The sequence below is a fragment of the Saccostrea echinata genome, unplaced genomic scaffold (assembly GCF_033153115.1).
Source record: "Saccostrea echinata isolate AGI-Se365-2 ecotype Australia unplaced genomic scaffold, CSIRO_AGI_Sech_v1 ptg000002l, whole genome shotgun sequence".
Lineage (NCBI taxonomy): Eukaryota > Metazoa > Mollusca > Bivalvia > Ostreida > Ostreidae > Saccostrea > Saccostrea echinata.
Genome location: NW_026889751.1, coordinates 20930176 through 20958117, shown reverse-complemented (window position 1 = coordinate 20958117; position 27942 = coordinate 20930176). Strand labels below are relative to the sequence as shown.

The 27942-nt window shown below is 34.8% G+C and overlaps 2 protein-coding genes and 1 pseudogene across 4 annotated transcripts in view; all 3 read left to right on the top strand.

Moving 5' to 3' along the window:
* LOC133174190 (carboxypeptidase T-like) overlaps positions 1-27942 on the top strand; it is a 71489-nt gene continuing 43547 nt past the window's right edge. The window contains exons 1-7 of one of the 3 annotated variants that reach the window (XM_061309261.1): positions 1-44; positions 2948-3859; positions 4148-4249; positions 4695-4867; positions 5181-5273; positions 5759-5854; positions 6781-7098. In XM_061309261.1, the coding sequence (XP_061165245.1) occupies positions 3163-3859; positions 4148-4249; positions 4695-4867; positions 5181-5273; positions 5759-5854; positions 6781-6951 (1332 nt within the window). In that variant the 5' untranslated portion in view covers positions 1-44; positions 2948-3162 and the 3' untranslated portion in view covers positions 6952-7098. Of the gene's footprint in view, positions 45-1342; positions 1402-2947; positions 3860-4147; positions 4250-4694; positions 4868-5180; positions 5274-5758; positions 5855-6780; positions 7099-27942 lie in introns of those variants that run through there. The other 2 variants (XM_061309269.1, XM_061309276.1) reach the window with 2 other exon arrangements.
* On the top strand, positions 9685-15977 carry LOC133201372 (uncharacterized). Its single transcript, XM_061337193.1, has 2 exons — positions 9685-10327; positions 13932-15977. Exons 1-2 carry the CDS (start codon positions 9694-9696, stop codon positions 14528-14530), a joined length of 1233 nt encoding a protein of 410 aa, XP_061193177.1. The 5' UTR covers positions 9685-9693; the 3' UTR covers positions 14531-15977.
* On the top strand, positions 19854-21415 carry LOC133203140 (uncharacterized; annotated as a pseudogene).

Here is a 27942-nt window from a genome sequence, read left to right as displayed (position 1 = left end):
AAAGGTTACCTTTGATGAAAATCCAGAAGTTACTACCGAGACAGGTACCGTTGTTTCAAGTTAAGGAATTTTGTGCAATGGCTAGACATTACACAGATAGAACATCATTTAAAAACCATAGCATTTTTCAAAGTGAACCCATTTTGTTGTTTACCTTTTAATGACTGTCAAATTATGTGAATAAAATGGGACAGTATATACAATGTTTATAATGCATTTGTTGTAATTCAATATTCATTACATTAGGTTTTACAGAATCTTGAAATGGTATCATATCTTATGGGACACCCTGTACTAATAATTTTTATAATAAATACTACAAAGCTCACCTCTACGAATGTTATCTATGAGTATAAGGCAGTCTCAAGCAAATATTCTGGTAGTGTGTGTATCCCTAGATGCAAATCTATATTCAAGTTTGGTGTGCATGGGTAAAACTTCCCAGATACTTGGCAGTGAACCTGCTCCAAAAATTTTACTGTTAAATCACCCAGAAAAGGTCGGTTAGATCCAATATCTGAAGCAGGTCTATAGTAGTGTGCATCCCTGGATGCAACACTTATGCAATTTTAATCACTAAATTGGCTTATAGTTACATGTATTTGGGAAAGAACAAGCTCCAAGAACTTTAACTTGGTCACTCTTCAGAAAAATGTACATCAGATCCAGCATCTGAAGCAAGTCTTGTATAGTGTACATATCCCTAGATACATCATTTAAGCAAGCTTAGTCATCATAGGGTTATATATAGTTACTTGGGAATGGACCTGCTCCAAAAATTTGTTTTGAATATATTTTATCGTATAATTAACACAAAGGGATTGGTTACAAGTTCTAACAACTTAGGACTTTAACCTTCCGATATTCAATCATCCAGAAAATGCAGGTTTTATCCAGCATGCAAAGCAAGTCTTGTAGTGTGTATCCATCAATATATTATCCATGCAAGTTTTATCACCTTAGTGCTTTGGAATGAACCAGCTCCAAAAACTTAAACCTATTTACTAATCCAGAAAATATTGGTTACATCCAGCAAAGTAAGTCTAGTAGTGCGTATCCGCAAATGCATCATCTACCATTTACAAGTTTAGTCACCATAGGACTTGCTTACGAATGGACATTTTTGGTCACCATAGGGCTTATATTTACTTGGGAATGAATCTGCTCCAAAAACTTTATCTTGTCATTCATCTGGAAAATGTACATTGAATATATTGAATCCAGCATCCGAAACAAGTATGGTATAGAGTGCATCCCTACATGCATCATCTATATGTTTGGACCTTGGGAATGGACCTTCTTCAAAATATTAACCTGTTCACTCATCCACAAATGTACATCAGATTCAGCATCCAAAGAAAGTCTAGTACTGTGCATCTCTAGATGCATCATTCATGCAAGGTTAGTCTCCATATGACTTAAATTGTAGCTATTTTGGAATGAGATCCAGCTGCTTCGAAAACTTAACCTCCTCCAAAAACATTAACCTGCTCCAAAAACATTAACTTGGTCATTCTTCTAGAACATATTGGCTGAAAATGCAGCATATCTGAAACGTAAATAATAAATGTACAATGAAACATTTTAGATGCATCATCCATTCAACTCTGATCTATATAGATCATATAAAGTGACTAATAGATAGAAATCTGCTCCAAAAACGCTAGGATGGGATGCCAATAAAGACAATATAGCAAAAGCTCTCCCTGACTTCTAGTAGTTGTAGCCGGAAATAAGTTTTAAAAAGGGGGGGCAAGTTCTCAAAAAAATATGACAAGCAAAAAAAAAAAAAAACAAACAAACAAACAAACAAACAAAACAAAACAAATCAAAACAAACAACAAAACAAACAAACCTTATTAACCGTCCAAATTCTTGAATTTCCCTCTGTTAGATCTTACAGCAACAAAGGGGGGGGGGGGGCAACCACCATCTAAAGAAAAAATTTACTATAGCAAAATACTATATTAAGAAAAGGGGGGCACTTCTGTGGTTCTATGGGCCTGGAAATAAGTATATATGATATTTAGTCTTGAAATAAATATTGTCTACAGATGTGAAACTCAATGAGGGATAACATATTATATTCAAAATAGGATGCACTCATGAAAAAAATGTAAATATAAATGAGCAAAATATTTATCCAAGTTGGACAATTATAATGTCATTCCCAAAATTCCAGGAGGCATCTATATATTTGTAGATTTAATTTTTAAAGAAAGAAATATATTTCCATTACTTTTACGTCAAACTTAAAAAATCTTTAACATGTTTAACAGTTTGAAAAAAGCCTGATGTTGTACAGATGTAATAATAAGCAGATAAAAAGAAAATATTGTAGATACATGTAATGGGATAATGTAAATACAACTTTTATTGTAAATACAATGTCCCACAGTCTGATCACAGATACTTGGGTCAGGCGCGGATCTAGGATTTTTTCCGGGGGGGGGGGGGAGGGGTTCCACCCCAGTTAAAAAAAAATGTCCAACCCCAGAATTTCTTGACAAGCAAAAAAAAAAAAAAACAAAGCAAAACAAAACAAACAAAAAAAAAAACAACTAAGGACCCCCCCCCCCCATCTAGATCCGCGCATGTGGGTCTTGGTTTTTATTTTAAATATGTACATGTATACCTTATTGTCAATATTGATATGTTCACTCTTTATACAAATCAATAAGAAATTATAAATATTTATAGTACAGATCTGCGAGTTTGATTAGGACTTGGGCAAGTCCATTTTCTTTCATTATTTTCTTGTAACCGGAATTCGCCGCATTGGTTCCTAAATTAGTTTAGACATTATAGAATTAGAACCAGGAACGGACCATGAAAATGTAAATATTGGGACTTCAATGCATCATAAATGCTTTAAATTTGTTTTAAATGAGAACCTTGATAACTAACGTTATACATAGTAACATATATATATTTTTTTTCTTTACAGGTGCGTGTCTTACCTTTAAGTGTGATGTACACGTGAGATTATTCAGCCCAGGATAATGATGTACTAGGCGGATCTTTCTTGTTAACCGACTGTGACAGAGCTCGCTATTCCACGTAGTCTCACCACAGATTATCTTTGTAGCAATGTGATGTTGATTCCTTCCTAACAAATTTGGTTCTAACAATTTTACGTCAAAACGCAATGATTGTTAAGAAATGGTATGGAATGTCAACAGTTTATTCACGACCCAGGATAGAGTCATGGCTGGATTGTTTAGAAGGACTATGTGGGTTCAACTCTTTGTTTTAATCTTTCCTGTGTACCTGTTTAGTAATATACAGTGTGTGAATGTGAAACCACAAAAAGAAATCTATGTGCCAAATTACAGGTTCTACCATAATTTAAATCTTATCGAGGAAGAAGTCAAACTTCTGTCCAAATTTCCAAATTATGTGAAGGTGTACACACAGTACAAGTCTAGAAAAAACAGACCCCAGCATCTTTTACACATATCAAATTTTAGCGAATCAAAAGAACTTGAAAGATTTAAAGACTCGGATAGCCTGAAAAATAAACCGAGATTACTTTTCTCCTATGGAGAACATGCAAGGGAATTCCTCCCAGTTGAGAGTGCAATACGTTTTATTAAAAACATAACAGGTGGTTTACTGTCTTCCTCAGATGTATTTTCTAGAAAGTTTACACAGCAAATTCTGTCACAAGCAGATATATACATTATACTAATGGCTAACCCAGATGGACGGCATTATGTTGAACAAATGAAGAATTACTGCTGGAGAGGAACCAGTACAGGGGTGGATCTAGACAGAAACTTTGGGTGGGAGTTTGGAGGGATGGGAAGTTCTGATGACCCAAATGACGAGGAATTCAGAGGAAAGAAACCATTCTCAGGTGCCTCAATGGGAGATATATCCTATTACAGTGAAAATTGTCTCATCCTGATGTTCTGTGTTTCAAAATCTTCATATATGATGTAACATTTAAGTCCCTTTTGATAAATTTAATTCTTTAAAATGTTGTCTAATCCAGAATGCTGTCTAATCTGGCCAATTTTGAACCAGTGGTGTCGGAATTAGACCAAGTTTTATTGTGCATAATTGTTTAAGTTTAGTGATGCTGGCTTTGTATTTTATTTATGTGTGACTTTTAAATCGTATATGTCTTTCCCATTTGTTACAGAACCTGAGAGTAAAGTTTTCCGGGAGATAATATCAGAGATAGCATTTGATGCTTTCTTCTCTTTCCATTCAGGGATCAATCACATATACATTCCATATTCAGGTCTGAATTTGATTTTACCATAGTTAGGAAATGCTTAAACTTAATTCACTGAAACTTATTTCAAGATAAATAAATTAATGTCCTGCATGGTTATAAGATTATTCTAGTCTATAGCACAGGCACTTGACATTTTAAACCTTTCTCTTTGTTGATAAAAATATCACCTTACTTTAATTACAGTCAAACCTCATTATCTCGAACTCCGTGGGACCGTAAAAAAAATTTGGGATACATGTATCTGAAGATTCGAGATATCAAGGGTAAAATAACGGTACTTAAAGATTAAGGGGTTGGGACTTCCAAATCACTTCAACATATCCATGGTATTCGAGATATCAGTGTTTGAAATACCAAAGTTCAACTGTATTTTAGTATAATGGTGATATTTTTATCAATGATTAGAGTATAAGTTAATCCATTATCTATTGGGAATTAAATTTCACAGATACAAGATCTAGGGAGATCCAGAGAGAACCAGACAATATTAATGAGATGCTCCGTATGGCCTCTCGTTTATCACGCTGCACCATGTACCGGTACCAATATGGAACCGCACCCCAGCTGATCAATTACACTGCAGACGGCACCATATTTGACTACATGGCAGGAGTCCAAAAAGTAAAATAATAGGAATCTGACCAACACTAGACTTACACTGACTAGCATTAGATTTTTATGCTAAAGTTTTGTAAATCACATTTTTTTGGGACAACTTTATTTTCTGTTTGAGAAAATTTGGTTCTCACACATATGTGTAAGTGTAGATTTCACTGAGCAAAAGCTAGAAATTGTGAAAATTTTGTCGCACTTATAAGTACCAAATACCAAGTACCTATCTCACCGAAAATAGTCCTCCATAAACTGTGATGGTCTTTGGTATTATGATATCTTTTGTACTACTGCTTATTTGCATTTAATTCCTTTTTTGTAGATCCCCTTCTCCTTTACGGTTGAGTTGTGGGGTAGACAACATGGAGGACCAAGTTGTTTTGATTTGTTTAATCCAGAAAGTCAAAACCTGCAGGTCAGTAAATGCATATTATTATTACCATTTAAATGTATATAATTAGGTAATTTTTTTGCATTATTGTATTTGTTAGCAACCCTGGTTATAGAAGTGCAACTTGGATAGCTATTAAATTCATTCTTTATTAATTTAATTTTCTGTCATCAAATGCCAAAAAAAAAAAAGGAATAAGGCAATTTCATGAAAAAAATGTTGTGTAATTCTTCAAACTTTAAATGATAACATCAAGCAGATTGGTATGTGTCTTTGATGCATGTCATGGTGCATATTACACAAGACAGCTTAATTATTTGATATAAACTATTTTTCTATCCAGTCAAATAGTACTTACAAGCAGAATTAAATTATTTACCTATATCAATGTTATTTTACCATAACTTGCCAGAAATGTTTGTAAAACCGTAGAACAGTACAAATAAATAACCTAACATTTGTATTTATATAAGACGTATGTGGTATTGAAATCATAAACTTTTCTACAGGAAGTGGTCAGCTCCCTTCATCCACTATACATCAACATTATAGCCCACCTGTCTGAATGGAAATCTAGAAATCACAGAGAAATGGCTAATCCAAATGTAAGTTTGTAATGCTTCACAGAGGAATGGCTAATCCAAATATAAGTTTGTAATGCTTCAAAGAGAAATGGCTAATCCAAATGTAAGTTTGTAATGCTTCACAGAGGAATGGCTAATCCCAATGTAAGTTTGAAATGCTTTGCAGGGATATGGCCAGTCCAAATGTAAGTTTGTAATGCTTCACAGGGAAATGGCTAATCCAAATGTAAATTTGTAATGCTTTGCAGGGAAATGGCTAATCCAAATGTAAGTTTGTAATGCTTCACAGGGAAATGGCTAATCCAAATGTAAATTTGTAATGCTTTGCAGGGAAATGGCTAATCCCAATGTAAGTTTGTAATGCTTAGCTGTTTAGCAAAGTTCCTACTCTTGAATAGGATGTCATATTTTGTGATGGAGCACACTCTTTGGGTATATCATGATATCTTGTGCCCATGAAATCAAAATATTAGTGATTTTATTTCTCAAGATAATATATAGCCTTGCATTCATTTATGAGACATAATATATGCAAATCACCCATGCTATATGTAATTAAAGATGCTTCTCATTGTTGTAGTCAAAAAACAAGATGTGTTTGTGAAACACTGATGCCCGCGTATGGCAGCTTGTGGGGAAGTTTTTCAAATGCAAATCAAAGTCCAAGGTCAAGAGATCAAAAATGCTGGTTCCCAAAGAAAGGTCTTGTCACAAGGAATACACCTGTGAAATATGAAAGCCCTAGTACCAACCTTTAAGGTTATGGCCAAAGTTAAAGTTTTTCAAAAGTAGGTCAAACTGCAAGGTCAAAGGTAAAAAGATTGTTGTTATCCAAGGGAAAGTCTTGTAACAAGGAATACAATGTGAAATACGAAAGCCCTATCACCAACTGTTCAAATGTTAGGGCGAAGGTTAAGTTAGTATCACTGCTCTTTTCTTCATTTCAGACTGACAGTCCCTCATTAGTATTGGGTTACATGATGTTAGGGATCACCGCTGGGGTTTCTTTGATGGTTTGTCTTCACAGAAAATTCAGAAACTGTCCTAAGTTTTCCCCTCATCAAAGAGTTGTCTCCCTTAAAACTCTGAGTTCTTCATTTTCTACAAAGAAATTGTGAAAGTAAACCTCCTTAAGGATGCCTTTAATATTGATATTTTTTAAAAATTATATATACTTTTTTTTTAATTTATTTTGCTCAAAAAAGAAATCCTTATCTGAAATTTTATTTCTTGTGCAAAAGTCCCATTGAGAAATCCTTTGTATCTTGATGTTTCAAACATGAATTTTTGCAGTGTTTTGCAGTCTTTATTTGAACATGAATTTTTGTAATGTTTTGCAATCTTTATTTGAACATGAATTTTTGTAATGTTTTGCAATCTTTATTTGAACACACATTTTTGCAATGTTGTGCAATCTTTATTTGTAATTTTATCTTTAATACAAATAGATATTTATTGTATTAATTTGGAATATTTAACACTTTCAAATTGAAGGTTTGTGAATTAAAAAAATGTAAATGAACACACACAGAGGTATTCTGAACAGTAGGAAATATTTAACTTTGTTATACTTCTGTATTAAACAATCATAAAGATGATTTTATTTTACTGGGTTATGACTATAATAATGAAAAAATACATCTACTGGCACAAAATAATTATTTTGTATCCATTTCCAGGGTTTATGTATCCAATATTAAAGCATAAATTGTTGATACTAGATTATATATTTATTAATTTCATAATACTTATATTCTTTGTTGGATTATATAGTTACAATACGGTTGAAAAATTTTCATAAGAGGAAATCCCTGATTATACCACATGCTACCCACAATCCATTGCAAACGTGTGTATGGTTGTGGTTTTAAAGGATACATATACATGTATATATTATACACTGTTCTACAATGTTTAGTTTATGGAGCAGGGCATACATGTAGGCACCTGAAATATTTATCAAAATAAATTGAAAAAAATATAATGAGAGATAACTTATTTGTTGACAGGTACTGCGTTTACTCTCTGACCTACCTATGTAAGAAAAATCATGCTGAATACTCAAACTTATGACGTTTAATTTGTAATTCAATCACGGACCATTATGTTGAAAAAATTAAAATCAGCATTGTTTTATTTATATTTCATCATAATATATCATTTTTTTTTGTTTTTAATCGTGTTTTCATAACGCAACAAGGTCAACTGCTAAAATATCAGGGGCAGGGCCTATTTTAAAAAAGAATTTATGACTAAGACCAAAAACTGTAGTTGATAAAAAAAAAAATTGGAAAATAAATGATCCTGTTAATTACGTAATAACGAGACACACTGCTCGCGAAGATTTCGTATTTGCGTATTTATTTATATTGTAAATGATTACGTACAATAACCTTCGTGAAAATTTTGTCTCGCTTTTAGCTATCTCGCGAAAGTAAAGTGATCTACATTATTGCCCCTCCTCAGGCTGCCATCTTTTCCTAAATGGTACTTCTCCCACAGGTTATTTCTGATTTATAAATAAAAATGGTACAAGTTTAGAGGTTATAAAGAAACCTATTGTGGAATCCGTTTTCAATTCAATACGGAAGTTTGCAATTATATAAAAATAAATAAAAAAGAGAACAATCTGCTTTTCCTGCACTTTGTCTGATTTGAATACTTATACATGTACTAGACTAAGTTTCAAAGAAACTGTCTCCCATCAGTTACGTACATGTACCTCAAATCACTTAATAATAATGTTTTCCGCTATCAATTAAGAGTCTATTTGTACATTGGTTGTTACAGATTAATGATAAGGAAGTGAACATACATGTATCACCAAAACTCTGATCAACCTGATTAGGGGTTAGGACCAAAACGAAATTGCCCTTGCATTTAAATTGGTACTTCATACCAAGTCCGCAAGAAACGATTTCAGTTTGGATGAGCTCAAACAAACATTTTCAGTTTGGGCGGGGGGGGGGGGGGGGGCAACCAAAAATTCCTTGACAAGCAAAGAAAAAAGGTTATCAGACGTTGTTATTGAGGGGTCATAAACATAAAGTAGCTACATGTATGTTTTAAAGTATAAAAATTATTGGGGCACGACCCCTCGTGCCCCTCCCCCTTACCGGTTACTTCGGTCATGCATTGCATACCATCTCTTAATTCTTTTCCGTCTTTTAAACAGAATTTTTTTAAAAATTATTGGTTAAATGTGTTATTATCAACTACCTTTGCAAAATATCCTACATTTAATTATGTGAAATAGAGCGAAAATAAACTGCAGTGCACTCGAGTCACAAATTTAACGCCTGTTAGATTTTGTATTCATAAAATCCACGAGTAAAGTTCTGTCAAACAAAAGCCGCTGGTATAAGTCATAAAAACTTAAATATACCTTTAAACTGAACTACTCGTATTTTTATCTACATATACTCTTACAAATGCGGGGATGAATTTTGGCATATATATATGTTATCAGTCTGATCTCATTGCGTGTTACAAAACGATCTCAATTGGTCTTGGTTAATGACTTAAGTAGAGCTGCAGACGTGTGGGGGTAAAGACTTTTTAGCCTGCCAATTCAAATACCAAAACTACAGTTGCAAGGTAAGACTGATCATTGCATTCAGTATTTATTTTGAAAGTATTTGCATGCTTTTCTGAGAAGTCTTGAAAATTGTAAGAGTGCTGAATGAAAGGTTCATCAAGTTGCAGTGCCCAATAAATTATTGTCCTGCTAAGGTTAGATTTATACAAAGAATTACTTTTAGTAATAATAACCTAAAACTACTGGTAAATTTAATTTTTATCATTAAGTATTTATATATGTTTCTTAAGTTCTTTTCTTTTTCTTCAGAAAAGTCTCTAAAATGGGTTGCAGCGAAAGTACAGAATCCAACTCCAAGATGTTTGCTTGCATACCTCCACAGCCCCCTTATTTGGGCCCCCCGTGTGAATATCGGATTGAGAACTTCATGGTAGAGTACGTGGAACAGTTAAATCATATATTTATGCCTACCAGCTGTAGAGACATGCCGTTAATGACCTTGGACGAAAATGTTTATAGCCTCACTTTGGGGTCATTGTATGACCTTGGATTCCGTCTGTTGACCTTCACAGTAATTCCGGCGTCGGTCACGGTCAGTGGAATCCTTACAGCAAACATCAAGCAAACACACAAGTATCAAGGAATTTGTAGGCACCTGCCCGAGGATGAATTACCTCAGCAGTGGTCCCTCAAAGTCGTAAAATCCTATTTGCCCTCAAAAATATTTACTTACGGGGTGTTTAGATTGGGTGATACAAAAGTTACTGCTGATTCCACCCACATATTTCAAACAATAACTGACGAGGCATCCAAAGGTGGCAGACTTGTTTGTGTAGAAGTAACAGGTTATAATTCTCAGAATGTGAAACAGACCGGGGAAACGAGTTCAGCTGTGGGGGCATTTGGTGGTCATGGTGCAATGAACTCTAGCTTCTTTGGGCAAACTCCAGATATGAGTAAGTTTTATCTCTTTGATTTCATTGTCCCACATTCATCTTATAAAATGAATGTTTTAAACACATCTAAAGATCTGAGAGATATGGTCTGTAGATTCGCATGTTTATGTGATTAAAAGTTAAAATTATGATTTATACAATTATATTAAAGTGGACCTTATTAAAAATGTAAATACTTATGACTTTAAGGCATTACACAAACATGTTGGTATACAAAGATTTCATGAATATTCATCATTGAAAGATTTTTCAGTGACAACAGGTGCAACCCGATTACAAATACGTGAGACTTGTTTGAAGATCGCGTAAAACCTATTTACAGTTCTATTCATTTCAAAATATATATTCTGAAAACAATATTTGGCTCATACTCACGCATTGTTGATTCTATATACGCATTGTAGCTAGAGTTGTTGGCCAAAATGCATTTAATAAACTTATTTATCACATGTTTACTCCTTTATACAGTGGTTATAGCTGCAGAACTGTAGCGTTATGGTCTTATATTTTAGTCTTCGACAATAACATAAAACCACAAGATGTGTTTGTGAAACACTGATGCCCCCGTAGGGCAACTTATAGCAAAGGTTGAACTTTCTCAAATGCAAATCAAATATGTTGGTACCAAAAGTAAGGTCTTGTCTCGAGGAATAAATCTGTGAAATATGAAAGCAATAGCAGCAACTACTGAATAGATATGGAAAAGGTTAAAGTTTTTTCAAAAGTAGGTCAAACAACAAGGTCAAAGTCAAATGGTCAAAATTAATGGAACCAAATGAAAGGCCTTCTCCTAAGAAATACACAGGTGAAATATGAAAGCCAAAGCACCAATCGTTCAAAAGTTAACACCAAGCTTAAAGTTTTCCAAAAGTAGGTCAAACTCCAAGGTCAAGGTCAAAGGGTCAAAGTTGTTGGTATCCAAAGAAAGATCTTGTCACAAGGATTACCTATGTGAAATATGAAAGCCCTAGCACCAACCGTTCAAAAGTTATGGCCAAGGTTAAAGTTTTCCAAAAGTAGGTCAAGGTCAAAGGGTCGACTATGAAAGCAATAGCAGCAACCATTGAATAGATATGGAAAAGGTTAAAGTTTTTTCAAAAGTATGTCAAACATCAAGGTCAAAGTCAAATGGTCAAAATTAATGGAGCCCAATGAAAGGCCTTCTCCTAAGAAACACACAAGTGATATATGAAAGCCGAAGCACCAATCGTTCAGAAGTTATCACCAAGCTTAAAGTTTTCCAAAAGTAGGTCAAACTCCAAGGTCAAAGGGTCAAAGTTGTTGGTATCCAAAGAAAGGTCTTGTCACAAGGATTACACATGTGAAGTATGAAAGCCCTAGCATCAACCGTTCAAAAGTTATGGCCAAGGTTAAAGTTTTCAAAAGTAGGTCAAACTTCTAGGTCAAGGTCAAAATGTCAAAGTTGTTGGTATCCAAAGGAAGGTCTTGTCACAAGGATTACACATGTGAAGTATGAAAGCCCTAGCACCAATTGTGCAAAAGTTATGGCCAAGGTTAAAGTTTGGTAAAATATTGCAAAACTGGGTCAAACTCCAAGGTCAAAAGGTCAAATATGATGGTACCCAAAGAAAGGCCTTGTCACAAGGAATACACGTGTGAAATATTGTAAGCTACCCAAGGGGTGGCTAGTATTTCTGAATCCTCAGCATGTATACAGGTCATTGCTTCATCATCTAAATAAATCATCTATTTACCAGGATGCACCAATTTAATTTGCTCTCATGTAAAATAGACCAGGCTCCTCTCTCTGTAGATACTTGGTGGAATAATACTAATGATGATGATCAGTCATACTTATCATTTATTGTACGTACAGCATCTCATTATCATAACAATATAGGCAATACACAAATAACAACATAAGAAAACATGGCTGATTCTTCAGAAACACAAGTTTAGGTCGTCCAGTGTGGTAGGAGATTTCTAACTAGGCTAATTACGTGTAATTTACATTATAAGTATCTCACCGTCTTTTTCTTCTTTATCTTTTTAAATCTTGCGGCCGTACAACTAGCTGAAATCTGTCGTAACGTAGTACGCGCTTGCTTATATAACCTCCCATCCCCTGTCACATGACTCAAATTATCCAATGAAAATATGCCGTACCAACTATCAACCAATCAACAGCTTGTACGGGAAGCTGAGTTCCCACACAAGTTCCCACACAGAACTACTTTTGCCACACAAGCTGCCGTACAATATCGTAACAAATATAACAATATAAATTTAACAACTAGAAATAGAATACATAAAATAAACTTGACTAGACGAATAAATTAATACCTTCAATGTTTATAAAACATTCCTAGGCTGTACAATAGGTACTTAACAAAGTAGCGTATGAATATCGTAACTACCAACGATAGCGTAAACAAATGTAGTTCCGATTAAGCCGACTGATAATAAAGTTAATGCTGACAATAAAGAACTACTTATAGCCTCAAAATACACAACAACTCAAATTAAAATGTAGAATCTGATCCAATACTCATAACTTGAATAATAGATTACTATAGTAAATGTGTCACTAAACCGGAAGTGATGATCCGAGTAAAGTATGATGGCTACCAAAACATGAAATGTAAAATCCACCCTCTTATCCCTGATATTATAAATTCTACGACTTTACATGAAGCAACAACAGGTAAAATATGATGATAATAGCTATTACTACAATCGTATCAAGATAGGTTGACATATTATTTTCAATAAAATCGTAAACGAACAACTTTTCTGGCAGGCACATGATGAATATAGATTTAACAAGTATGAGAACTGGACGACCGCATAATATTACGTATAAAATACAGTGATATATTACAATATATTACAATATGAAAGCCATAGCTCCAACCGATCAAAAGTTATGAACAAGGTTAAAATTTTTGAGAACAAAAAGACAGACGGACGGACAGGGCAAAAACTATATACCCCCGAATCTTCGATACGGGGGCATAATAATAACGCTTAAGTTCTGCAGCTACTGTGGATATAGCTCATAAGATATATACGTTTTCATATCCACGGTTGTGAAGTCACAATGGTTTTTGAGTGGATTTGATCGAGTCAAACATTGTGGATTTACAAATATAATACAGCGTAAAACATGAAATACATGTAGCTATGTTTAATTAAAACAAGTGATAAAAAGAATCGGCCCCCTTGGTTTGTGGTTAGATATGATTTTTTTTTTTTATCCAACTCGTTTTGTGTTTTTATCACTTCGCCAAGGCTCAGGGATAAAAAAAAAACTCAAAAATCGTTGGATAAAAAAAATCATATCCAACCACAAATAACCATGGGAGATCATCAACTTCCCTCGTTTTTTAAGATACGTGTATGAAGCTTATAAAATTTTGTAAAAATCGGAATCACTGTATTTTTTCTATGATCACAAAAGAACATTTTTTGGCGCCAATTAATTTTTTTTAAATATAATAAAAAAATAAAATATAATCAAAGTTTGAAAAATATAAAATATTCATCTGTTGAAATCTACGTAGAGCATACATTGTACATACATTTAGCTGTTTTATTGTCATGAAACCTTTTTATTACCAGGTAAATTATTTTCTGTCTGTAGTTTTAGGAGTGGATATTTTCTTTGAGATACCAAGAAACCCATCCTCGACACAATACGTTTACCAGTGTGTCACAATTCCAATGAAAATTACATGGAGAGTGGCCGTGGCAAAGGGAGGGGAGTGGAACGTAGAGCTGGACTGGGCGGAAGTTACGTCACAGTACCTTGAGAGAGGTTGGAAACTAATAGACATCTTCAGAGATTCAAACAGTAATGGTTTCCAGGATAAAACAGCATTTACATCGAAAGTAACAATCAGTCAGAACTGCGTATTCTTTTTCGAAAAAGAACAGTCCAAACTGAATGACAAGACTCCCGTATACGAGGCGACAATGATAGAATATAATCTCCCTGGCGAAATGACGAAAGAAATTGGTACCACCAGAAGAAGTTATAACCCAGCATGGGGACCAATATTGGACCACCTTGGAACCTTTGGATGGGAACTAGTCAAAATTTTAGACACTCCGGCACTTACCTTCAAAAAGATCATGTGGATGTTTTTTCATCGAAAAATTGTTGCTGCCTCGTCTGCTGCAGAGCACTCATCATCTAGTGGAGCAAATGCAGCACCTACTCCAACTGACCCACCAGAATAAGTGACATGCAACATATATTTGAAACTTAACCAGGACTTAACTTACTGTGATACCATATAGTTGAGGGTAACATTGAAAATCCCAAAAAAACCCATTGTCAACAAAGGGTCAACCGAGATTGACAAGTGTTTACGAAGGGTGAACATTCTCAATGTTACCCTCAACTACATGCCATGTTTATCATATTATACTGGATATTTTAAACAAATACATATGTAAGTCTCCAAATTCGATGGTCTCGCCAAAGTCTGATGGTCTGCGCCAAACCCCGATGGTTCGTTTCCTACGAGACACACTGCGCTAAAGTGCGATGGCCCGACACGTCAAAGTCCGGTAGTGCGGAGTTAGCCTTGCACCCACTCGAGAAATAAGGACTAGTAGTACAATTAAAATTTGGCTTATTCTAGTGAATCATTTCAATTCCGTGAATTGTTTTTCCACACCATCGGAGTTTGGCTTGTGAAACCATCGGGGTTTGGCGCAGACCATCGAACTTTAGCGTGACCATCGGGTTTCGGAGTCCCATCGCACTTTAGAGTTTTGTTTGTTTATTACTCTCAAACCATACAATGGTACATGAGGTACATGAACACATTTACATATATACAGAATATCAGGTCAAGTAAGGAAGAGTAGTATATATAAAAAAGAAGATTATTACTGAAAACATGCCAATATCGTTTTAACAAACAAAGACAGCTTTATCAAGGAGTCTACATCTGTGGTGGACATAAGGTTCTCAAAGAACAAGGTGTGGTAACGGCCGAATCTGGCCCCTTAATTGATGTAAAAATCAGAATACAGTTAAAATTGTGATAGTTTGTAGTTAAGAACTTAAAATGATGCTTGTTTTAAAACCAGCACTAATTTTGATTCAAAGCTTACATGGAGGCCACAAGAGGGTGCAGAAGTGAGACATTTTCCTGAATTTCCTCAATTTTGGCCGATTTTCGTCAAATTTGAGATACATTTCACTTTGGGAAACATAGAGCACAAGCTTGCCTATCTGAGAGTTTTATACAGAAGAAGCATCTGATACTAGTGTATGAAATATATCAATTTGGTAGATAGGCAAGCTTGTGCTCTATGTTTTCTGAACCAAAATGTGCTGTAAAATCGACAAAAATTTGCATAAAAGTGAGAAAATTTGGAAATTTACATATTTTCTGGCCTTCCTCTGACCTCTGTGTATCCCATAACTTAGAAACAATACTCATTTTGTGGCAGAGATGACAACAGGATTTTAATTGATAAACTGTTGTATCATTCTAAAAGACACCCCAAACCAGGGGCCAAAAAGGGGTCTTAGCCTATCTTGTCCTTTATAAGTATTTATATTAGAAAAATATTTCTACTAGATATTCTCCTATACATAACATTGAGCCTTGCTCACATAAATTCTCGCAGTCAATAAAATGGACAAACAAACGGAGAAAAATGCCTATAGTTCGACAAAACTGAAAAACTATATCTCAATTATTACACAATTTTTCTTTGATATTTCGCGGTTAACATTAATGATTACTTAATGAAAAATCTCTAGAATTTGGAACAATATCACAAGTGCTTTTTGTATACATGTACATGATTCTGGAACTTTAAAAGTTAGTAATACACTTAGTGATCATCGAGCAACTTACATCAATATTTATCATAATACTAATGTTAATGCGGCATATAAACGAAAAATTTGGAACTATAAGCATGCAGATTTAAAACTTCTTAATAATTTAATCCTACAATGTGACTGGCCTCAACTAGAATATGCTGTTGAAGTTTGGTTTGGTTGCACAAAGGCAGACATTGAAAATCTTGAAAAAGTTCAGTTATTTGCGGCAAGATTAGTTACTCGGCTTACAATTATTGCTTCAAGAAATTCATTATATTTGGAAACAGGTTGGGAACCTTTGGAATACAGAAGAAACAGAGCAAAACTAATAACAATGTATAAAATGCACAATAATTTAGTACCTAGTTATATACAAAATTTAGTACCTGATACAAGAGGCAATATTTCAGTATATACTATTAGGAATTCCTTGAACTATTCTTTGCCAAAATACAGATTAGAACTATATAATAAATCATTTATTCCTGATACTGTTAGAAAGTGGAATTCCCTTCGTCATCATGCAAGGGAGGCAACTTCTATTAAAAATTTTAAGAACTGTCTGCACAACAACATTGTAAAACCTCAGAAATATTTTTCATATGGAAAAAGGTTTTTGAACATAATTCATACAAGAATGAGACACCATTGTATTTTAAACTCTGACTTATATCGTTGTAACTTAATAACTAGTCCAAATTGTTCATGTGGACTACTAGAAGATGCATACCATCTGTTTTTTGCTTGTAAAAATTATGCAAATGCAAGGAATTCCTTAATGAATAAGCTACTGTCATTTAATAATTTATATGTTATAGATGTACATTTATTGCTATGGGGTGATGATTCTCTTACTATTGAACAAAATGCTGAACTTTTTAAGATTATTTAAACTTTTCTAAATGAATGTGGTCGCTTTTCAAAAAAAGCTTAATTTTTTCCCATTGTAAATATATATTTGTACATTTAAAGATTTTATTTTCTTTCTATTACTACTATGTATATGTAGTAGACCACATATACATGTATTTTATTTAGGCAATTTTACAAAATGTTGTATTAGGAGAAGACTATCTAAGTTTTTGAACTTGTGTCTAATCCTTTTGACTCTTTGACAATAAAATATGTTCAATTCAATTCAAGTGCTTAAATTATTCGTCTATGAAATAGTATGTACACATCAAATATTTCTTTATATTTCAACACAATTTTTCTATATTAGTGGTTCAAAGTATGTTTAAAATTATGCAATTTTTGTTTTACTAAAACAAGGAGAAAGGATCCACTCTTAAAAATACACTTTTATGACACACAATTTACATCTTTCAGATAAATATTTGAAGTCCAATCATTCAAGAGTCATATCACAAACAAGATTTATTTTGATTTCATACCTTTTAGTAAATTAGAACAAAATACTTTAGTAAGTTTAATTTGATTTTTAAACATTTGAGCTAAAGGCATTTTGCATGCTTTGTTCGCCAATCTTCTTTTGAAATATCACCCGTCGCCAAGCAATGTTTATTGTTGCTACGTTGGAGGACATGGTTTCATCATTCAGAGGGTGATAATGTTTCTAACAAATGTTTCTCGACGACAGGCCCGTAGAACGCAGATTCAGCTGGGAAGGGGGGGGGGGACACAACCAAACATTTTCAGATGGAGGGGGGGGGGCACTACAAAGCAAATAATCCTTGACACGCAAAATTAAAAAAAAGTCATCAGACGTTATCGAGAGGACACAAGCATATAGAGCAGCTACGTTTTCTATAGTATACTTTATACCGGCAAAATTATTCGGGAGGCAAACCCCGGCTCCTACGGCCATAGACGAATCTGATTAAACCAATTTACATGAAAGTACAATAACATCAAATAATTTATTGAATATTAATCTATTTGAAATCGAATCGACCATAGTATATATTATATGTAAAGAAGTTTCTGTTCACACTTATTATATTTCCGTGTAAAATGCTATATATAGCAACATACTTAGTCATGATATTATACAGAAAATTTAAGAAAATATTAACTTCCAATCTGTGTCCACGCCAAAGAATTGACGTCCTTGTTACAGTAACCTTGTAGCATCTCTTTCCTTCCTTCTCTTAATAAAATCGAAAACTTTTAATACCATAGTATCATTCTCACATTCTTCAAGCCCCCTAAATGCTGCTTATTAATAATGTTGAAAGCAGAATTCTTAATATGTACAGCTTTTAGGTTATTATGTTGCTCCTTTATTTTAATTCCCTAATGCAGATTTCAGAGTATCACATGCAGAAGCTTTAATTTTAGCAAAGAGGCAAAAAAGGCTTTATTGTTATGTAAATTCCTCTTTGGGGTGGAATTATTTGTATTTTCTGAGAAAAGTAATTATCTATATTACATAATCGTTTGTGGGTTGGGTTGGGGGATGATACTATCCGTATCATTTAGATTTTAGGATTTCAGTTTTTAATTAAAGATAAAAAAGTATATAAAGTATAATCTCAAATTATTCAAATATGGGATTTTATTACTTTATGATTCGTTTCACTATAATATTCATGTGCTTTCCCATTTACCTTTTTTAAATAACAGTTTTTAGGTAAAACTCTAAAAATATCGAAATATAGGTGTTTATTTTTTGTGAAATCCTTTGGGTGCATAGGTTGAGATTCAGTTTATTGCAAAATGTCCCATCTTTGGAATAATTGATTTTGTGGATTTTTTTTCCGATCAGTTTTGTATTGTTTTTTTTTAATTGATCGACCAACGGCCCCAGAACAGGTATATCAAATTCAAATTTCCGCTGGAATATTGCAAAATATTCTACTGTTGATCGTGCGAAATAGAGCCAAAAAAAAAAAAAATGAATAGTGAGACAACTGCTAGTTCAGCTAGCCTATCTATGAAATCCACGAGTAACTGGCAAACAAAGGCTCCCGGTATAAATCATTAAAACTAGTACTGAAAATTTACTGGACTATTTCACCTAAAAATATTGCAAAATGCAAGGATGAATATTACGTATAGAATCATGTTATCATTTTAATCTCTTTGCATATTGCGGAACTCCCTTGTTCTATATTGGTCATTATCCTTGTAAAGTTACGGACATTTAATTGACTATAGTCGATATAGGAGTACGCAAAAAGGTATTAAGTTTGATTTTTGTATTCAGTATCTGATTGAAAAGTATTTGCGAGCTTGTTGGTGGGTTGGTTGGACTGACAACGGATGGAGGGTCAGTCGTGATGATTTATGGTCTTTGAAAGAAGTTAATTGTACTTCGAAAAGGTTCAAAGCGGAACGAGACTCAAACTTAATCTTAACATTTTACTTTATATATCCACCATTTAAATATCAGCTGAATGCAAAAACTGCGGAGAAATGTAAGGGAGAGAGTAGGTCAACTGGCATGGGTTTTTGCCCTGCATGACCACTTGGTGATCTATCATAAAAATGTTTATAGAAAAGACACATTATTTAATATGCATTAACTACAAAACGAAAAAAAAGGATACAGTTCTTTTAATTTTGGTTAAAAATGCACGTATCTACATGCATATCTCTTTAGAACTAAAATCTTTCAAAACTAAAATCGTTCATCGTTCAAACATTCACTTTCATACATATACACATCTCGTATGTGATTTTAAATTTTCATGTTTTCCTCTTAAAGTAAAAGAGGTTAAATATTTGTTATTTTTCAGAATATTCTCAGGTATGGGTTGCAGCGGAAGTTCACAGTCCAAGACGGTTGCTGGGATACCCCCACAACCCCCTTATCACGGTCCCCCCGTGTGAATACGGGATTAAGAACTTTGCGATTGCTTATGTGGAACAATCTAACTTTGCTTTTATGCATACAGCAGACATGCCGTTAATGACATTTGACGAAAAGATTTACAGCCTAGGGGTCATTGCATGACCTTGGATTCCGTTTGTTTACCTTCTCGGTAGTTCCAGCGTCGCTCACAGTCAGTGGCTATGTTACAGCTAACGTCAAGCAAACACACAAGTATCAAGGAATCTGTAGGAAACTGCCCGAGGACGAATTACCCCAGTTATGGTCCCTCAAAGTCGTAAAATCTTATTTGCCCTGGAAAGTCTTTACATACGGAGTGTTTAGATTTGGGTGATGCAAAAATAACTGCTGACGCAAATCATATTTTTTTAACATTAACGAATAAGGATGCAAACGGGGCCAGGCTTGCTCGTGTTGAAATAACGGGGTTTAACTCTCAAAATGTGAAGCAGAATGTTTTTGCTCAACAAGTGCCGCTGCTGGGGCCTTTGGTGGCCAAGGTGCTATGAGCGTATGCTTCTTTGGACAGAGTCCAGACATGAGTAAGTTTTTTTTCTTTCTTTAATTTTTTCATCCCGAGCATTTTGGAGGACATCCAACAAACAACAAACAAAATTTTTTGTTCATCGATACATGTATACACATAATTTTGGGACCATGTACCGTAACTTGTCAAAAAGTATTTATAGTATATATTGTACATACACACGTAGTTGTGTCTTTAGTTCTAGGAGTGGATATCTTCTTTGAGATACCCAGAAACCCCTCGTCAAACCGATATGTATACCAATGTGTAACAATTCCAATGAAAATCACCTGGACAATGGCCATGGCATTGGGAGGGAAATGGATCGTCGAGATGAACTAGGTGGGCGTGACGTCACAGTACCTTGGGACAGGTTGGAAACTAGTGGACGTCTTCATGGACCAAAACAACAGCGGTTTCCGGGATGGATTCTTTACGTCCAAAATAACAGTCAACCAGAACTGCTTTATATTCTTTTTCGAAAAAGAACAATCGAAACTAAATGATAACACGCCTGTGTACGAGGCTACAATGGTAGAATATAGCGACCCCGCTAAAATGGTGATGGGTGGAATTGGTACCACCACAGCGCGTTTCAACCCGCCTTGGGAACCAGTTCTTGACCAGCTTGGAACTTTTGGATGGGAACTAGTAAAAATTTTAGACACTCAAGCAATGAAGTTTGATGGCGGAGGATTGCGGTCACTTTCATTTAAAAAGGTCATGTGGATGTTTTTGCATCGAAAAAGCGTTGCTGTTCCACCTGCTGAAGAGAAATCTAATGGAGAAAATGCACATGATACTTTGTGGCAAGTTCGGTGAACTAGTGGTTCTTGAGAAGATGAAAATGTGAAAAGTATATATACGACGACAACAACAACGACGACGACAGACAACGGACAAATTTCGATGAGAAAAGCTCACTTGAGCCTTCGGCTCAGCGACCTTATAATATCCTGCGCGTTCTTGTCGATGTAATTTAAACGTCTTGTTGTATATTTATACAATGTAATCACTGTCATATCGTAATATATATGTAGAATCTATATTGTGTTATAAAAATACATTTACCATGCGTGTTTTTTAATGATTTTTCGATAAAGCTTTCACAAGCAGTAAAGCATTTGAAAAAATGAACAGATAAAATGGTGGAGGTGGTGGTGGGGGGGGGGGGGGGGTTGGTGGTGTCATAAGTTAAACGTTTTCTCTGAGATAAAACAAAGCTTGACTTTTCTATTCAATCTTTTGTCAAGAACACAGAAAAAAAAAATCAGAAAAAACAAATAATTTGAATTTTATTTAATTTAATTTTTTAATTTTATTTTATTAATATTATTTATTTATTTATTTATTTATTTTTTTATTTATTTATTTTTTTGCGAGGATATATTTATTTTTGTTTGTTATCTATGTGCGATATTTACGTTACATGTTACATACTCTTTGTAATTAGGTAATGATGAAACGTTTTACATTCTCATCATTTAGATAATGTGCGTTTCTTTGATCTGAATCAAATAATGAAGCTTTTTGGGGAAAATTGTTTTTTCTTTAGATTATCATCAGATTTGAAAATCTTGTTACGATAAAAAGAAAATAACTTCCTTTAAATGAAAATTGTGTCTGTTTTGTTTTTACTAAAAACCGAATTAAAGACTCCATATCCCTTTTACAAATGTGCTTAAACTGTTTCATAAATGTTAGTTAACAAAATTTGATGTGTATTTTCTTACTTATGTAATAATTCTTAATTGCTTTCGTTTCCAAATATGGCCCCTCAACATCACGTAAATATCTTGGTGTAAAATTACATCTAGCATTAACTGTTTTTGTCTTTTAATTGTTTTGTTACACTTTCTTAAAAATCATTTTAACTGTATGAAGACGGACGAATAATGTATACCTTTGCCATGCCACACATGTGACCGTTCATATTGTCGTTTTGTACATATTGTCGTCGGCGACAATATGGACCTACCTTCACTGCACATATTGTCGTCCATCGGTACATATTGTCGCCGGCGACAATATGTACGGAGATGAGCCCTTATTTTCCTCCTGCATAACGGACGACAAAATGTGCAGTCAAGCACCAGCACATATTGTCGTCGGCGACAATATGTACAGTCAAGGCCGGCATATATTGTCGTCGATATATTGTTTTGACGATATTTACTTGAGAAAGAAAGAGAAATAGACAAACACACACACGCACGGAGGGGGACAGACTATTCCTCGCAATACTATAGGAAGAAAACTTTGCTGGTCAGAAAATTGTGTCCAGGATTGATGTACATCACTATGATATGTCAAGATAACCGTAATTCTTGAGATATCTGATAAATCAGCCTCTTCTTTTTTCTTGTAATTTATACTTGGAGATTGAATACATGTACATATTAGTTATTTTTGTTCAGTAGTAATGATTATTTGGAAAATATATTTTTGCGCTATTCTTATACAATCAATGCCGGTATACATGTAATTGGTGTTAGGGTTGATATTTTAGATTACCTGAACTGGAAGTTCAAGTGAGCTTTTCTGATCACATTTTGTCTGACCGTCCCTCTGTCTGTAAACTCACAATTTTAGCTTCTCAAGAACTACTGGGTCAATTTCAAGCAAAGCATCGGTGGAAAAAGGGGATTCCAGTTTAATTCAATAGAAAAACAGACAGATGTAGCACCGGCGCACCCCCCCCCCCCTCCCGCCCTGTGGTTTGGTTTTTTCTGCTTTGGCAAATTCTGCAGGTTTAATTTGTATATTTGTTTCTCAATTAAGTCAAGAGGTAAAATTCCATAATGTATGGAATTCCATATACGACAGCCAACTGCTTACTGCCAACTGCTCACTGCTTACTACCAACTGCTCACTGCTTACTGCCAACTGCCACACATATTTGAATAAATTTTCATATTTATATTGATATTCATGTGAATTTTCATAAAACCAGGCGCGGATCCGGGATTTTTTTTCCAAGAGGGGTCCATCCATTAAAAAAAAAATCCAACCCAGAAATTTCTTTATAAGAAAAAAAAGTAAACTCCTTTCCAAAACGTGAAAAACTTATATTTCGTGGTGGTGATGTTGTTTGGGGGAGGGGTTTCTTATGCTTCATATCTTCATATCTCTTACTTTTCATACCAACTTAACACGAATCCGCGTTTTCTGGGGAGGGGGGATCCAAAGTCACTCTTTGTTGATTTAGTTTATACATTAAATAACTCTACATATTCCAGGGGGTGGGGGGGGGGATCACTTTATTAATCTCATATGTTGAATTTCACATAAGTTAAACATACGGTGATATTTAAGAGTCATTTAAACATTTAAACCCCTGTCCCACCGGGACTGCGTTCTCACGGCGATCACGGCGTCCATAAAAAATGCAAAACGCCGAGGTGAGCGCAGTAGAGTCTCCTACAGCGCCGTGATAACGCGGCGAGATCTCCACTGAACGCGGTAGGGTCGCTAGAATGCCAAGGGACGGCGCGCACTTTGGGCATGCACAAAGTACGCGCCGTGTGATCGCGGTCTAATAAGAACGCAGTAGAAACGTAGCATGATCGCCGTAGCAGCGCGGTAAGATCTCCAACAACGCAGTGGGAGCTCCGTATGCACGCCGTGAAGACGCACGTGATCGCAGCATGAACGCAGTGATGGTAGACTGCTCTTCCACGGAGACCTCTCGGAGTCCTTGGAGATGCCACTGCGTTTCTATCGCGCTTCTAAGGCGCTTCTAATGAGATTAATTGTCTTGTGATTTTTTTGACTGCGATTACACAGCGACAACAAGGAGTTGTCACTGCGATCATCGAGCTCCCTTGGCGTTTCTATCGCGTCCGTTGGCGATCACAATGCGCTTTCACGGCGTTATTAGAGCGTTGTCAGCCAGCTCACAAAACAAGAGCAACAACCTCATATTTGATCAGCAATAATTCTAACGTATTTGTTGCACTCCTGACCAGGAGCATGGGGGTATTGGGAAGTAAAAATTACACCAGAACTTGTTCTGTTGTTTCAGTGGAGTTGCGGTGGAATTGCATAAATTTGTTAATAGCTTTTCAGTGTGTTTATTTTTTACATTCATAATAAAATCAAAGAAAAGATAAAAACATATCTGAATTGATATAATTGAAAAAGGAAAGGTTTTAATATTAAAACCATCAATAATTTAGTACTAAATTATTCAAATAGATCATTTTTAATAAAAAGAATATTTCTTGGCTTAAGTAGAAAGTCTTTTCGTCACGTGACTTGAGTCTTTAAAAAAAAATGTGTTACACTCCTTCTGAATATATATCCAGAGTGAAGAACACATTGTGAACGCAGCAGGCGCAGTGACAATACCGTGAACGCGAGGTGACAACTCCTAACACGCCGTTTCAGCTCTGCGGAAGCGCAGTCAATCGCAAAGAGATCTCCGTGGGAACGCAGTAGCACGCCGCGAGAACGCCGTAGAAACGCATGGGTCGTCGTAGCGACGCTGTGACATCTTCACATTGTGAAAATTCAGTTTTACAGAAATTTGTGCAATTTCCCTGCGATTTCACTGCGATTTTAAAAATTCAACACCGCCGTAATAACTCTGTGTTGACGCAGCTTGGTGTGACAGGGCCCTTATCCATTTCCATGAGTATTTGAAAATCTGGTCATGTTTTCAGCCTGATTTCAGTTGATAAAATTTTCTACCCCCTTATGAAATGAATTGTAAATAAGAGCAATTAACCTTTTGTCACATGGTTTTTAAAATTAGTACTTAGTACTAATGAACTTTTCTTTGCATTCAAACAAGTTTTAATGTCCAAATTGCCATTCATATTGATTTAAATGGATGGAAAATGTAGGCGGATATCGAGAGTTAGCTTGCGTAGTTCTTTCAAATTATAATAACAAAATTTGGCGGATTTAGGAATTTTCAAACTGTAAAGGCGAGGAAGGAGTAAATCGGAAGAAGGAGTAAGGCTCTTAAAAACAAAACATTTAATTCCTTGCATGCAAACATTTTTTTTTTCCTTGCCTGAGATCAACTGTTTGTACAAAGAGTAAAAGGCCTTTATGATTTTTCATTAGTATTTCTAATATAAATGCATATACCAACAAATATTACCCAAGATCCTAGAAAAAGCCCCATCCCATTTTTCTGACGTATACATTTAAGCTTTTAATATCCCCCGTCAAAAAATCTATTGAATTATTTGCCTGAAAGGAAATGTGTGAATTAGATGTTTTGTATTTCAGAGAGAATATTCTTTCCTCCTATTTATTCCTTCCTTGCCTTCACTGTTTAAAAATTAAGATTTTTTTGTAATTAGTATATGGTTCATAAACCCTCACTCATATAAAATGTTTCTTTAACTCTTATGATTTTCCAAAGGAAATGTATTTTTAAGTAAAATACAAACAATTATAGCCTAGCTTGCGGGACAAAATTGGACAAAAAGGACATTTCAACTCGACAAGATTATAAATGAATAGACATTTATATCATTGCGAGTTATCTCTCTTATCAGAGTATCGATGAAACTTAATATTATTGTTATCTATCATAGGGTTTATTCAATTTAGCATGGGTATTAAAGATATTAAAGATAACAAAACAGGCAATATCATCTATGAGCAGTGGCAGTTGGCAGTAAACAGGGAGCAGTAAGCAGGGAGCAGTTGGCAGTAAGCAGTTGTCTGTCGTATATAGAATTCCATAATAATGAAATAATTTACTTAACATATACATATACAGTAACACATCTTTAAATACAAATGACTTTTCAAAATTTTTTTGCTTGAAAAAAAAAAAAATTCTGAACCTTCCCCCTCCCCCCCCCCCCTCTCCGTTCTGAAGTTTCTGGATCCACCATTGAAAACAGCAGTAGGCCTGTGATTATTGTTGTTTATATGGAAGCATCATCAGATAGTGCAGATTCAAGTATCATCAAATCAAACCGGGCCTTGGGTGGGGCCACAATGGGCGATCTAAGTTTCACAGAGGAATATATGGGAAAATTCTTTAAAAATTATCTTCTAAAAACAATAGAATAGGCATATAAATATTGATTGATTGATTATTATTGTTAAACGCCAAGTCGGCAATATTTTAGCCATATTTCGGCGACCAAATTAAGTGCATATGACCATTTTTAAAGCTTTTGGTTTCTCTGGCCGTATTTATATGAAGCATTGCCGTGCAGCGCCATACGACATGTTCTGATGAACGACAATATGCGCAGTGAGGGTAGGTACACATTGTCGCCGGCGACAATATGAACAGAACGACAAAATGTACCGTCACAATTACGCTGCATTAAATAGCATACGAGATACGTCAGTGTGATTCATACACCAATTACATTCACAAAACAATCAGAAAAGAACAAAATACATCTTTAAACAACAATATATGTGGGGTGACAATATGTACAGTGAGGGTGAGGCACATAATGTCGCCAGCGACAATATGTACATGTGTTACTTTTCTGACGGCGCAAATATGTACTGATGGACGACAATATGTGCATCAAGGGTAGGTACATATTGTCGTAGACGACAATATGTACAAAACGACCATATGCACCGTCACAACACATCTAATTTCTGAGCTTTTTTGGTACCATGCAAGTGCCCAGGCATAAATGGGTTCTATTTTGCATAACATTTCGATTTTGTGTTATCTCACAAACAGAATACGTAATCGCCTTAATTAAGGTCTTCCGTTCCAACGGAAGACCTTCTACTGATTATGTTGGTCAAGATTATTCTTATTAGGGTCTTCCGTCTTATACACATCTAAAGATGAACAAAAGATGCTCAAAATAATGTTCTGAACAATATGCTACCTTTCCCCATCAAGGAGTTGAAGGGCCGGTCCCTAAATATTTCTTTTGCATATATCTCGGAAATGAAAAAGAATTTCTGAATAGTTATTGAACAAAAAGTGTTCAAAATCATGAGAGCTTTAAGGTGATATCAAGAAGAAGGACTCGTCCCTCAAAATAGGGACCAAGAGGGGCCGAAAGCCTTTAATTAATAACTCTTTAACGATCAATATTTTGTAGTATATTACTGAAGCAAAAATGTTTATCTCAACAATTTACAACTATATATAATGATATTCACATCATATGTTACATAATTAGGGGCCAGATTTCCAAATCTTTGACACTATAGATCTCGAAAGAGGGAATGTCACACTTATTAGACATGTAATAATGAAATGAAAATAATTGATAATACACTTCATTTCAATGATAAATTATTCTAAAACTTCAAAAATCAGAATGACCAGCACAGTCAATCAACTGTTAATTGTCTCGGTTTTCATTACAATGTCAATCACAATAACTTCTTTCTTTAGATTTCCTCGTTTCTTATTTTCAGTCACAATCTGTACATGTAAAACAGTATAGTTACACAAATTCCATGCAAGGCGCTACACCTGTCAATCAAAATTGTGAACTTAGTCTGGTGCCACAGAAGTATTTCCC

Bases quoted from the DNA above. Each gene is read 5' to 3' on its own strand.
- LOC133201372 (XM_061337193.1), top strand. From the start codon at position 9,694: ATGGGTTGCAGCGAAAGTACAGAATCCAACTCCAAGATGTTTGCTTGC. The intron at 10,328-13,931 runs GTAAGTTTTATC...TTCTGTCTGTAG, and splicing joins TGGGCAAACTCCAGATATGA to TTTTAGGAGTGGATATTTTC.